The sequence below is a fragment of the Magnolia sinica genome, chromosome 17 (genome assembly GCF_029962835.1).
Source record: "Magnolia sinica isolate HGM2019 chromosome 17, MsV1, whole genome shotgun sequence".
Classification (NCBI taxonomy): domain Eukaryota; kingdom Viridiplantae; phylum Streptophyta; class Magnoliopsida; order Magnoliales; family Magnoliaceae; genus Magnolia; species Magnolia sinica.
In genome coordinates, this window is record NC_080589.1 from 67,758,907 (window position 1) to 67,773,483 (window position 14,577).

The following is a 14,577-nucleotide window of genomic DNA, read 5'->3' on the forward strand; positions in this document are numbered from 1 at the left end:
TCCAATCCGTCTTCCTCATTTGAGTGTTGCTGGTGATCTTATGACTGATTCATCTTCCTCATTTGAGTGTTGCCCACCCGATTAGTGGTAGATTGTGCTCAACTAATGGGTGACCCTGATTGTGCGGCATGGGTCCTTGTTGGCACGTCTTCAATCTCTCCAATTGGAAAAAACCGTACCATTCTCATGTTGTTATTTAAAGGTATCATTTCCACTCAACCTGTAATCCATGCCCTCAATTTCAACTCCTTTGGCCATGCAATCGGCGGCCCCCATCGTCATTCGCCACAGAAAAGAGTAATTCTAATGGCAGGATTCTAACGTCCAATCAATGCGGCGTGCAAACTAGGTGAGCAACCCCGGCGGTCTGGGTCAAGTTGGGGTTCAACCCAGTCCAACTTGTTCTCAAGTGGACCCAACCTGCAATCCGAGCCGACCTGAATTTGTTCAACCCAAACCCAACCCTAGGACCTTGAAAAACCAGACTGAACCTGATGGTAACTTGGGTTGGGTCAGTCAGGGTCAGAACCCATGTTAAAGCCTTAATGCAAACCAGCTAATGCCGATCCCAACTGTGTTCATGTTTGAACTGGTCGTGTTGGTGCTGGCCTTCTGACACACCTTATTCAAAATTTTGAATTTTGCTGGGCCTAGGGCCGATCCATTGCCAGCCTTACCTATAGCAGATATTCACAATGGGTGAATTCTATTGCTGCTAAATGATGGGAGGTTAAAAACTCACACCTGATTGAAAATCTGGGTTTCAGATGTTACAAGTGTGACAAAGGCCAAATGCCAACAACTGATCCTCACGAAGAACTCACCATATTTAGAGGTTTTCTAAAATACATCATAACCTATTGCCATACTATACGTAGAGACATGTATATACTAGGCCAAAACTCACAAGTCTGGTTTGTCAAATATCAACCATTGATCAATATTTCTTTAATATCCTTTTATTTTCAATGTGTGGCCCACTTGATGAGCTGATGGGCCTGTTCTTGTGATAGGACGCCCACACAGTACAATACGGGCAATAAGCTCGACGTTCTATGGAAGAAGCTGGGTCCCTGCCTGACCCTCATAGTTGGAAGTGAATTCCGTATCATTCCCAGCACGGATGGGACTTCAATATTTTTCTCCTCCTGTGACTTATTTATGTTAGAATTTTTGGCCCTTTTAGTAAATGAGTCGGGCTTGAGCTGAGTCCATCCATGCTGGGCCCACCCATTGCGAACCCTGTCATCGTAGACATGCCCTGCCCCAAACATGATGTTGAGATGTTCATCTCATCAGCATGAACAGTTCATGTACAGGTTTTATTACCCATTGCATACACTGGGCCCCCTCAATAGTGGACCACCTTGATTTGGGCGTGGCAATGTCAATAACATGGTTCAGTTCAAAAACCAAAAAGTTCCATCTTCAGTTTCGAGTTGAGTCACAGGCAAGCTACATTCAATGGAGATTCGATTCCTATCGCTAGGATATTTCAGTTTGTGAGATTTGGGGTGGCATATGGTCCATCCATGGAGGACATCAGGTCGATCGCTTGGACAAAACTATGGGCCCCACATTGTACAAACAGTAGGTTCTAAAACTCAGTGAACTTGTTGGCAAGACTAACTCGGCCAAGCATTTTATTACAGGAAAAAAAAAAAGAAAAAAAAAAAAGAGTTGCGAGCCACAAAATGACCCAACCTGGCTAGATATCAAGTTGAGTTCTCGAGCTCACACGTACACGTGCAATAAAGCTCATCTGCACACCACACGTGACATCCACTGGTCAGGTGGGCCACAGTTTGCAAAACAAATATATATGGCTCCGAAAAACTTGGATATTGAGGCCCAAATGTTGATTGGACCACTTTTTCTTTTTCTTTTTCTTTTTTTTTCTTGTTTTTTTTTTGGGGGGGGGGGGTGTAGAAGGAAAACACGTACAAGGTCAGACCAATGGAAGGATGGATTGGACCTCGCACGTATATGTCATGTGGGAACATGAGTGGCATGTATAGGAGCTTTATTGCACACGTGTGTGTGTGCTTAGCAAAGCTCTAAATAATATTATACCCCATGCAATATATGTTTATAAGATGACACACTTGCAACAGACTTCGACTGCAGATGCTTTCTCATTTAGATTCTCTTGGATTATCTCCAGTCGCGCGATAATGTCTTCGAACGACGGTCGACGCTCTGGATCCTTGTGCCAGCATTCTTTAAGTAGCCTGAAATGAACAGTGGGGATTTTATTTTTCCATGAAAAAGACTCTTTGAGAAATGCTACATGCAAGGCCCTATCTGCAACCATTCAAAGCAAGTGCTCCACGCATGTGAACATGTCACACGTGTGCATGATCCGGGGGTGGCTCATCACCAAGGCTCTGTGGTGAATATATGCATTGGGTGGGCCACACTCAGTATATTGAATGCAGAATGTTGGCTATCTTTTCTTTTTAAAACACTAGTGGTCTCACATACTCGTAGCCAATTTGAAGATTCAATCATCCTGGTTTTTGGGCTATGGGAACATTCACACATGGTGTTCGTTATGGTGGGGCCAACCTTTTGGACAGGTTGGATGTTATAAGCACTTAAGAAGAGGGAATGTCCTTGTTAGTCTCCTTTCAAGTTTTTTTACTTTTTTACGCACTCACATCGCAGTGGGATTTCACCACAATGGGTACTCGAACCCATGATCTCGTGTTGAAACTCTTGTGAGTCTACCACTGAGGCATGAGTAAGGACCCCTCCTTTCAAGATCAATCCATGTAGAAAGGTGACTTAAAAGAGATATGGGCTACTTACGTCTTGATTTCTTCTGGGTAAATGGATGAGAGAGAGGGTCTGGAATCTTCGTACGCTCGCTTATCTGCTACTGCTTCTGGTGATTCTGACTTATTTGAGGGCCTCCCTTCAAACATCTGCAAGAAAACAGCCACACATTCATGCCTTTTTACCAGTTAATCATCCCTGATAATAAAAAATTTCAAATGAATAGATGTTTTCTGGCCATCCATTCAAAGGACCATTCAGAATATTGAAATGGGCAGTTTAATCTAGCAAAATGCTCTTCCATGACATGGGCAGTTTAATCCAAGTGGCACTGTAGGATCCTCGACCCGAGGCTCTGCAGTATACTTGGTTTTCAGTTGGGGCAGGTGGGGCCCATGATTCAGTAACCCAGACCATCAGTACATTGCATACTAGCCTATAATCTTCCTGATCAGGCAATCCTAACCCTTCGATTTGATGCCTACAAATAGACAATTAAGAAGAGAGACAGTAACTAGTCCACATTGGACTGAAAAAGGCCCTAGATTGGTGGCTAGGATTTGCCAATCTTCAAGAGTTTTATAGCGTGATTCATTCACGGTGGGACACAACAGACCAGCTGTCTGGAATTCTGAACCATGGATCCCACTTGCCAAAACTGAAAACCTGAGGATCCTATAATTCGTCTAAATCTCAATGGTAACAAAGTACACTATGGGTGAAGTTTATCACTGTTGGACAAGATCAGACTTGGAAAGTGGGGCTCACTTAGGAGGTGTCATGATTAAGTGGGTCCTACTTCCCAAGGTCAGACTGTGATAAAATCACCATACTGAATCTTTTTTCGGGCTGTTTAATCACTATTTCGGGCACTGATAAAGGCCCTAGATTGGTGGCTAGGATTTGCCAATCTTATCACTGTTTTATCACTTTCATGAATCTCAAGAAGCTGTTTAATCATCCTCCAAAAAAAAAAAAGTTAGCTGTTTAATCACTATTTCGGGCACTGACAATTAGTGATAAGAAAAGCAAACGTTGTGTTTTCATGAAAGTGAATCTACACCTCTTGGACAATAAAAGCAAATGAGAAGACATCGACACTCTTTCTGTAGGATTCTCGGCGGTAAACCTCAGGTGCCATGTAGCGATCTGCCAAATGAAAGTAAAAATCACAAAAGATAATGCAAGGATAGAAGTGTTTGTTGCAGAAGAATTATATGATCCATGTCCCGATGTATGCATATTTTGTTCATGCAAGGCCCATGGTTCAATGATCCATACCACTGAATCTATGCAGAATCAAAGAAAAAGAATTGGAGTCTCCTTTGAAAGTGATGGAGGCATTTTAACTCCGAAAGAGATGCTTTGTGGCAAAAGATAGTTGCTTCATGGAAAGGATAAAGTTCACTTTCGGCTAAGATGTCTGGGTTGGCAGTTGCAGACTTGCAGATAGCTTCCCAGATCTTTTCAGGGTGACAGTGCAGTGTTAAGCCCTGGTGATAGGGTGCATTGTGTCAATTGGTGTTAGCATGGTTTGGAATCTCACCTTCAGGAGTAACCTCAAGGATGAGGAAATTGTCAATCTAGCCAATTTGCTACATCTCATTGAAGTTGAATGATCTTTCTGATTCTAAGGTTTGCAGGTGGACCGTATCTGGAAAATTCACAGCTAAGTTCTATTTTCTGCTTGTGCAACGGATTTCTTGAGCGTCCAGGTTTATTTATGGCATGAGACAACTTGCAGCATGGGTTTAGCTTATTGATACGTTTCACAAAATTCCACTTCAATCCATTTGATTCCTCTTTACCGACAAAAACCCGCACTCGGAATAATATATTTTTTCGAGTGCAGGTTTTTCTGGTCAAAGTCTATCTTAAGTTCTATTTTCAGAGGCTAAGAAGTGCCACTTTCCTTCTTTCATTTAGTTCATGCCTGCCCCCACCCGTGTGTCAGCTATTGTCTGGTTAGCTGCTAGAAGGAAAATCCTTACAGTCAACAAGCTCAAAAAGAGGGGATTGCAAACACCAAACACCTGTGTGTAAACATGAGTTGGTGGACCATCTGCGCATGCTCTTCCTGTTAGCTCCTGAGCTTTGGTATAGTTTTTTTTTAAGAGCTTTTACCATTGCTTGGCCCATCAGAGGGGCAGTACTGAAAATCCTCGAAAGCTGGGAAAGTTTTCCTTTTCAAGTCTAGAGGAAAGGTTATGTGGAAGATATTGCCCCTCGTGTTGTGCTGGGAGCTGTGGCTCGAACGTAAAGGGAGACTCTTCAAAGATGAGGACCTCGCACTGTCAAAGATACTTGGCAGAGTTTGGGATTCTATGTGCCTATGGGCTCTAAACCATAAATCCTTTAAAGGGCTGGGTGTGGCAGACGTTTATAGCAATTGGCGTTATATAATTCAAGGTAGGGGCATCATTACCAGTAGGTCGATGGTCTCTGTTCCGTGGCACTTCCATTATGCTGGATTTTTTGGTAGCCCTGCTGTGACGGTTGGTATATGAGGAAGGTTGGTTGATGCGGAAGGAAACCTGATCTACACCTTTTTGGGCCTGGTCACAGAAACCTCTCTCATGTCTCATCACACCCACGTGCACTGGCCCTCAGGGAGATGATTAGGAGGATCCATAGACATTTCCAGCAAGCTAAAATCAAGACTGATGTTTTCAGCTGCAAATTTTTGCAGTGGGTTAGAGAGGAGGCCTGTTCCCTGGCACTATGTTTTCTATTTTTCAGCTAAGCATATCATTTGCCCAGTCAGCTGGGGCCACTGATTCTGTTTCATATGACCTTGCTAATGGATGCTTCGTCACTTTCTCTGCTTAAAGGGATTCTATTCCTCTTCCAGTTTAATGCATTTTTTCAATGAACCTTATAAAAAAATGATCCATACCACTGATCTGACCTACACCAGCATGGATGGAACATGTACCAAAAACCTTCCAGCATGGATGATCCTAGCCATTCAATCATTTGTCCTTTTCGATTGAATGTGGACCGCAGTTGTATTTCATTTCCTAACAGTCCATTTGTAGCAACTAGTCTATGGAGGATTGTCTCGTCAAGGAGAATTTTTAGCACAATCCATCCAAAATGAGGTCCATCAGATTCAACAGCTTAGATAATTTTACCATGGACCCAACTTCTACAACCTAGGATCATATAACTGTCTACCTTCATTTAGCTGAAAAAGATGATAAAACTCACATGAACCTATCCCTCCAGTCATTTTGTATGAACCATGCATATCTTTTTCTTGTGCTATCTTGCTTAAACCAAAATCGGCAACCTTAAGGTGCCCTGCTTCATCTAGCAAGATATTTCTGTTTAAGAAGTAGAGCAAAGAAAGAGAGTAGAAAGGGGTTAGCAGAAAGGAAAAGAAAGCTTACATGAATCCAAAATTAAATGCTCTTGACATCGAACTGTCGCACAGGACTCCATGATGCAAATACCTTGGTTTTAAATCCCTGTGTATGATGGGATGTGGTTTAAGCTGGTGAAGATAGTTCATGCCTCTGTGGAATTTTGCAAAGGGGCACATCAATAGCAGTTGACAGTTGATTAGTGGGGACTACAAAGTGGTTAGATGAAAAGATATATGGCATGACCAACAAAGGGAGAGAGAGAAATGAAGCTTACATTACTTCATGAGATTTGCTAGGGAAGCTCGCAAGCCTCACTGCCCAAGACTGCATCCAAGATCAACATCATACACATAGCACAGCTCTATGGCAATTGATTGACCAGGTGGGCCCTTAGATTAAGGGGCTGTAACTACAAAATTGCAGATATGGCCACTTGAAAATGGATGGTCAAGGAAAAGAAGGTAAAAAATGCTCCAAGTCATGGGTAAGATTCTCCTATCATTGCCTGTGGCAGCACATGAACAGTCTGATTGCCCTTGATGTGTGCCATGTGCATGGTGTAAGTGTTGGAGACATCAAGTGTCCATCTACAAGGAGGTTCATGAGTCTCCCAAGCAAACCGCTACTTCTTGAGCAGTAAGTTAGGATGGACTTCTAGATTTGAAGTACATGCAAGTAAGATCCTACACCATATGGCTAGATGTGAAAACATGAAGCAAAAATATGCAACAAACTACACAAGTAGTTTTCTTCTCCTCTTCTGAAGATTCAGTGACGTAAATGTATGAATGATGAGGAATTGTAGGGTCCTGCTCATCAACAAACATGTAGTTTGATGATTCCCATGGTTCCATACATGTGTGGCAATGGTTCAGTGAGCATAACATAGGTCTTATGAAATCCATAGTTGATGGGCTTCCATGAAATTTTCAAAATTGGAAGATCCTAACCTTTCAATCACTGGTCCATGAAAAAGACGGGTTAAGGAGACGGCCCATATTCAAAGGAAACAAGTTCAATGATCAAAAGTTTCGAATTTTCCAATCTGGGATATTCTGGGTGTCCCCATCCATGGAGAGGCCCATGATATAGAGATTTGGATCGTTGAAACATGTCCCCACATGTATGGGATCATGCGCATCAGCAAACAGTAACGTTTGCTGATTAGTTTGACCCTATAATTCCTCATAACTCACAAAGGGCAAGCACCAGCATGGTGAGGCAAATGTTTACTAACACAATTACAGAGTTGAAGAACTTCAAAAAATAAAAATAAACACACACACACACACACACACACACACACATTTCAAAAGTCACATAGAGATCCGGTTCACCGTGTATGATGAACTTCTCTTCCTCCCAGGTTTATAACATGCCTGTGGAATATGTATGTGATTATCTGAAACATTCATTCATCATAAAGCTCCAGAAAATAGATAATAATTTTTTTTTTTAAAAAAAAAAATCACAATGCTGGGACAATGCTAACCATTAAAAAAATCACACAAAAAACATTGGCTGGATGCTAGTGGTATTTGTGCACAAATTTTTAAATGGTTAGTATTGTCTCATGACTGTTACTGTATAGGCTTCAAATGAAACTAACTGAAACGGCCCTAGTGGAAAGTAAGCTAAACCATGAATCAATCGCATCAACTGATCGAATGAAAAAGGGATAAAAATATTACGCATCAAAGAAAATAATTAAATCTTGATTAAATAGTAGAGGTGATGGAAAACCTCATCTAAGTGCCTAAAAACAATTTTTTAAAAAAAATGTAGACCCATACATGGGCCTAGTAAGATAAAGGAAAAGAAATTCACGACACAAGAATAAAAAGCTGCTACTGACAACAACAATTTGCAAACAGAAGTGCCTTAGAGCAATCAACTTAAGATCATTTCAAAGGATTTAAAATTGTCATTGTCATCATCTTAGCCTCATCCCAACTAACAGGGGTTAGCTAAAGGATTTAAACTTGTCATTGTCATCATCTTAGCCTCATCCCAACTAACAGGGGTTAGCTAAAGGATTTAAAATATGCACAATAGCAAAAAGTAATTATTAATGTATTGGTGACTCTTTACATAGTAACTTGGTATATATGGGTCTTAGGAAGGTACAAATTGCTCATCAACGCCTTTTTAATTTTTGGGAAGGCAAGCAAGATTTGCAAGCAGCACCATGGTTGTAAGATGTCCATTACAAAGACCAAAATGTCTAAAGATAAGAAAGCAAGCACTGACCTAGTTTCAAATGCTTAAACAAGAATGCATGTACCTTATGTGCTCTACTAGCATTTATTAGCCCATGTTGCTATGCTTTGCATGTATGAAAGGAATAGCGTGAGTGCATGACTGCAACAAAATAGATGCATAGCATTTGCATTGATTATGGAAGTACAGGGCTGCCACTGGGCTGGACCTGGGATTGGTTTGAATCTGGATTTTGAAATGGTCAGGCATGACCTGTCCGATTTGCCCTATTCAAGATTTTGATTAAGACTTTAGTTAAACATAGTAAACTGCTAGCCAATTCCGAGTCCAATTAGTTAAACATAGTAAAGCACCTTGTACTACATCTTCAATGGACTTTGATCTTTGCAGGAGGATCTTGCCTTCGTAATCTCCTTGATTTGAACCATGAGTAAGATAAACACGATACGAAGAGAATCCTCTTCTCCCAAGGGTTTCCAAAGCTAGTTCTCATGACCTATAGTTTGATGATTGTACTTCATAGCATCTTAGGACAAATTCTCACGTTCTCCAATTTTAAAGTCATCATTCTAGCTTTTTCTTTCTTTTGAATTCAGCAAGATTTGGCGATGGGAGGAAATTGGGGCAGGGGGGCAAGTGGCGTTATCTGGTTTTGATGAGAGAGTAAATTATGGAGTTAAGAAAGGCAATTTATGTGAATGGGCACCTTCTAATATGTTTCATTTGAATGAATGAGATGTTGCCAAATGTCAAAATCCTTTTTTTAAGGGTAGGGTTTGTAATTTCACAAACCAAACAATTAGTTGAGGATGTTATGGAAATGGAAGGTTAGAGTCTAATTAGTTGTTTTGAGGTCATGAAAACAGCATGATTTCCTTTCAAAAGAAGAAGAAGAAACTGCCTGATTTCCAGATTGCACGCCTTTCAATATTTTGATTGGATCTAGATGCCCAGGCATTACTTTTCTGTGATATTTGATTTGTTGGAAAGCTTACTAGGAGAACTACTGAATGGTTTTTTTTTTTTTTTTTGTTGGCTTCAAAATTCAAAATGGTTTGAGAGATATAGAGGTTCAAAATCAGGCTTTTTTCTTTTTTGAAACATCAGTCAGCATTGTCCCTTCACCCCTTCTAATAATTTGATCATTTCCAATGCTCAGAGATTAGATTGGGCTGATTTGGGGCTTGTCAGAAAACAGGGGATCCCCTAGGGCATGAAAATCGGATTCCTCATCACAGGACCTACACTAAAAAGAGTCTCTAGAGCATGGAAATAGGATTTTTGTGCCCTGGAGAATTAAAGAAAATAAATTTAAAAAGAGTGCAGGGGTGTGCACCCTAGAGTTGGGTTAGGCTAGGCCACACACCTGTTGGCTATCTTGGTCTTGAGAAGGCTTTACTGGAAATTGGGATCAGGTAGGGCACTAATCCTCAATCAGCTTTAAATCCTGCATGTTTGAAAATAAGAACATGACCCTTGACTAGAAGTTGACTTGGTCCAATAGCCTAACATGAAAATTGTTGCACAATAAGAAAGGACAAACTACAAACTGGTGGATAAAAGGATTGCTTGTAAAAAGCGACAACCTAAATTCTTTTATTACTAACTGGGCAGTATTTTTTACTCAAAACCTTTACGAATTAGATCATCATATCTCCAAAAACAAACTTCTGTACCTTGCAATATCCAAAGCATAAGCTACAGCACTGGGTGCATCAAGTCTTCCTTTCTTTCTTAGAATATCATGTAAACTTCCCTACAGAAGAGAAAAAGGAAAGATAAAAAATAGAAAGTTGCAAAGAATAACACTTTATAAGAGGCTGAAACACACATTGCGAAGATATTCGGTGAGGAAGGTCAAGGGTTCCGTATCCTTCAGAACACCAAGATACTGCACAATGTTTGGGTGACGTAGCCATTGCCACATTGCAAGTTCCTTCATGAAAATACTCCTGCAGGATTAGAAGATCATAAATATATGGTGTGGACAGATTAATCATACATAAAGAAATAGATTGCAAGTTGCAACTAGAACATACTTTAACTATGGTGAATAAAAAGCACTCGAGAAGACTGGCATCAAATATAAACAGACAATGAGAGGGGGGGGGGGGGGGGCGCAGGGAATCTGCAAGTTTCCTTTCTGTTTTTTTTTTTAAGGTGCCATCACAACTTTACAATTTCCTAACTAGGCCCTAGTTCCTGTGTGTCTAGTCTCTTCTCTTCTTCCTCCTTCTCATCTTAGTCTCCTCGATTCCCCGGGGGACTTATTGACGAGCCTTCTCATCTTTCATCCTTAAACGAACTGCCCATTCCAGAAATACATAGGCCTTTGAATTCCTCTGATCCAAGGATTTTCAACTACAAGGATCCCCAGCTAATCAAAGAGGCCTACTTGGAATTCGGGAGATCTTTGGGCATGTTGTTTGGGGAAACTGAGGAGGATCATATTGTCCTTTTCAGTTCATCGAGGAACAAGGGATCAAAGTAGCAGCAGCAGCAGCAAAGAAGAGCCTTAAGTATCCTCGAGGGTGGAGGAGGATGGTAAGCCTTGAATCTTCAGTTAACTATGAGGCAGGCTCATCTTTTGGAGCTCCCAAGAAGTGGAGTAGGGGCAAGCCAGGTATCCAATGAGGATTATTTCTTGGAATGTTTGAGGCCTTAGTCGCAGCACGAAAAAAAAAGTGCAAATCAAGGAGATGTTTTGTAAATATAAAGCCTAGATCTTTGCTATCCAAGAAACCAAACTCTTCTTGATGAGACGTTCAGACCTAGATTCTATTTAGGGTTTCAGATATAAAGACTGGATTTGCTTGAATGAAAAAAAGTGCAAGTCAGGGGGGATTCTAGTTGCTTCGGATTCCAATTCCTGGGCATAGGAAGACTCCCTAATCGATTCATTCACTATCTCAGTGGTTCTTAGAAATCGCTCTTCTAGGTTCTCTTGGATTTTTACCTTAGTCTATGGCGCTCGCTCCTCTTTGAGGAGCCTCTTCTCGAAGGACCTTAACACCATTAAAGACAAATGGATGCTCCTATAGTGCATATAGGAGGTGATTTTAATGTGACTCGTTCTCATTTGAAAAATCCAATAGGCGTCATATCACCAAGAGTATGAAATCTTTTTTGGATTGCCTCGAGGGGAACAATCTTATCAATCTCCCTCTCTTAGAGGCGAAATACACTTGAACCCAATCCTATCTGTAGTGTTTTCCATATCTTTATTGTGTAAGGTATCACACCGTTGGGATACTAATGCATATCGGTTATCGCATGGGATATATCGGTTGTATTGCGTAATTTATCATTATTGTTGGGAAACATTGGGAAATTGGTCGAATTTTCAATAAAACTTCAGGGATTGTTAAAAAAGACACCAATACACACTTAGAAATTTAAAATTAAAAATTAAAAAAAAAAAAAAAAACACACACACACACACACACACACACACACACACACACACAAAAAAAACAAGTGCACATAATAGGTTTCCTTTGCAAGGGTCCTCATTTATGTATTGTCTGACTAAACTGATGCAACTATATTCAAATTCAATTCATAAAATTTATAAATGTAAGAAGGCATATATGGAAAAACAAGCATTACATTCAAAAGAAAAAGAAAAAGTAGAAAACTAGAAATATACTCGTGGATTTTGAAAAAAAAATAATTTTAAAATTTTCAATTATTATTATTTTTTAAAATTTACAAGAATGCATAAATCGGGTTATATAAATGTTTGATTTCATTTTTGGACACTAAGACTGCAACCAATTTGAGAAAATTTGGAAAAATTTTAATTTTTTCGAATTTTCCGCAACTCAAACCATCTCCCCCAAACCTTGAAATTGAAGCTCCAAATCCATAATTTTTCATGCAAAACATGAATAATCATGGATTTTTTATCATTTGATACTATTTACAACATATAAAAATGAAAGGAAAAAAAAAAATTAAAACTTAAAAATACAGACCTTTTAGAATCCAGCCCCAAGAAGCTTTCGATCGTGATTTCTGGGAAATTTTGAAGATTTTGTTTCAACAAACTAGAGTGGACTGATCGAAATCACGTTACAATGTACTAGGAAGATTGTTTTTTACAAATAAAAAAATTTGATTTTATGAATTTTTTAAGATCTTCCAAACAAAACGGCATTGGTTACCTTTTACCCCTTTCAACATCGCACTCGGTATCGATATATCGCACAATACATTAAGAATTTATCAAGGGAGAGTACAGATATATTGTACGATATTGCAATATCCATGATATATCGTGATATCGTGCAATATATTGCATGATAGCATGAAAAATGGATATTAAAGTTGGGCTACGTATCGCCCAACTAGGATAACAGACATATCATGGGATATATTAGTGATATCGCAAGATACTGAAAACACCGCATGTCCGATCTTGATAGATTTCTAGTTTCTCCTTCTTGGCTGGAAGCTTTTTCAGTTATCTCTTAGCTAGTCTCATGAGGCCAGTTTCATATCACTATGCTCTTCTTTTGGATCTGATCGAAGTTAGCTGGCGGCCTAAGCGTTTGAGATTTGATCTTTCTTAGCTCAAGATCGAAGGCTTACATTCCTTAATTGCCAATTGGTGGTCCTTTTTTTTCTATTTCAGGTAGCCCGAGCTTTGTCCTAAGTAGAAAGCTTAAACTTCTTAAGCAAAATCTTATCAATTAGAAGGAATCACATGATGACCTTGAGGCTACCATTTCTGACACCCTTGCTTCTGTTCAGCTTTTGGATTTGCAAGAGGAGTCCAATCACCTATCAGAGGAGGAAAGGCCCAAGAGATTCTCTCAAGGAGGTGTATGCTAGAGTAGTCAAATAGCAGGAAATTAAGTGGAGGTAGAGATCCATAGCACTCTAGCTAAAAGCTAGAGATAAATACCCATTTTTTCCATGCGATAGCCAGTGCGAGGTCAAGATCAAATAAGATAAGTAGTCTCTCAGACAATGGCTCTAAGATAGAGGACCCCCAACAAGTATTAAATCTTATCGTTTCCTATTATTCCTCTCATCTATCTGTTGAATCTTGGATTAGACCTTCTCCGGACAATTTGGACTTCCCCCATGTCTTTACCAAGGACGCCTTGGCTCTCAATGCCCCTTTCTCTAAGGCGTCTTCTCTCAAGACAGAGATAAGTCCCCAGGCCCTACTGGTTCTCCTCTTTCTTTTTTTCAACCATTTTGGGAAATTTTGAAGAGTGATTTAATTGTTTTTCTTTAGGAATTTTATCTCTTTGGCAATATCTCTAGAGCTATGGGAGCTTCTTTTATTGCTTTGATCCCCAAGGTCAAAGGGGCGGCAGTGGCCCTCAAAGATTTTTGTCCTATTCTAGTAAAAATTTTGTCCATTAGATTTCGCCCAGTGCTATCCTATATAATATTTGAAGCTCAAGAAGCGTTCCTAGCTAATAGCCATATTTTGGACTATGCTCTGTTAACCCATGAAGGCATAGACTCTTGCTTTAGAGAAGGTATAAGGGGGATTGTGTGCAAACTAGATATTGAAAAAGCTTTTGATGATGTGGATTGCGGGTATCTATACTGTTTGTTGGGAAGATTTGGCTTTGGCCAAATATGGCAATGGATCTAGGATTCGATTATGGTTGGACCATTGGATCTCCAATAGTCCTCTCGCAAAAGTCTTCCCCTCTCTAGTCAAAGCGTCCTTCAATACTCATATGTCAAAGGCTAATTGTTTCTCCACCATTAGCTCAGGTGCCTGGTGCACTCTTTGTAGTACAGCCTAGTGGAGAATAATGTCATCAAACTTCGAAGTTGTTAAAGCTCTTACAAGGAATCTATCCCAATCAAGTGGAGGAAAACTCTCTCTATTGGACATTCTGATGAGGACATCCAAGCACCATACCGAAGGAGGAAGGTCGAGTCAGTCTCCTTATGGCTAGACGACCATTACATAGGGCCCACTTGGCCCAATTCACATTCCTAGCCATGTTGAAGACCCCACGTGCATGGTCATGCATCTTAGAAAACCCCACATCTTTATGTGATTTCTTAGTATGTGGGCATGTGATGTAAGTTAAATAAGATTTTATTTCCTATTGTTTACTCTTAATTACGTGGTGGGTTAGCATCTTTTGTTAATTGAATTACTTTATGGACTCTTCCATAATCTCCACGTTGCATGCTAGCATTAAACCATGTGTCGTGCATCACATTCTCTTTA

The 14,577-nt window shown here is 40.0% G+C and overlaps 1 protein-coding gene across 1 annotated transcript in view; it reads right to left on the bottom strand.

Moving 5' to 3' along the window:
• Positions 1 to 1,908: 1,908 nt before the first annotated feature.
• Positions 1,909 to 14,577, bottom strand: part of LOC131231477 (serine/threonine-protein kinase VIK-like) — a 35,776-nt gene continuing 23,107 nt past the window's right edge. Inside the window, exons 6-12 of the mRNA XM_058227683.1 lie at positions 10,198 to 10,318; positions 10,043 to 10,122; positions 6,234 to 6,296; positions 5,989 to 6,104; positions 3,842 to 3,927; positions 2,812 to 2,927; positions 1,909 to 2,231 (exon numbers count right to left, since the gene is read on the bottom strand). Coding sequence (XP_058083666.1) covers positions 2,090 to 2,231; positions 2,812 to 2,927; positions 3,842 to 3,927; positions 5,989 to 6,104; positions 6,234 to 6,296; positions 10,043 to 10,122; positions 10,198 to 10,318 — 724 coding nt within the window. The 3' untranslated portion in view covers positions 1,909 to 2,089. The remainder of the gene's footprint in view (positions 2,232 to 2,811; positions 2,928 to 3,841; positions 3,928 to 5,988; positions 6,105 to 6,233; positions 6,297 to 10,042; positions 10,123 to 10,197; positions 10,319 to 14,577) is intronic.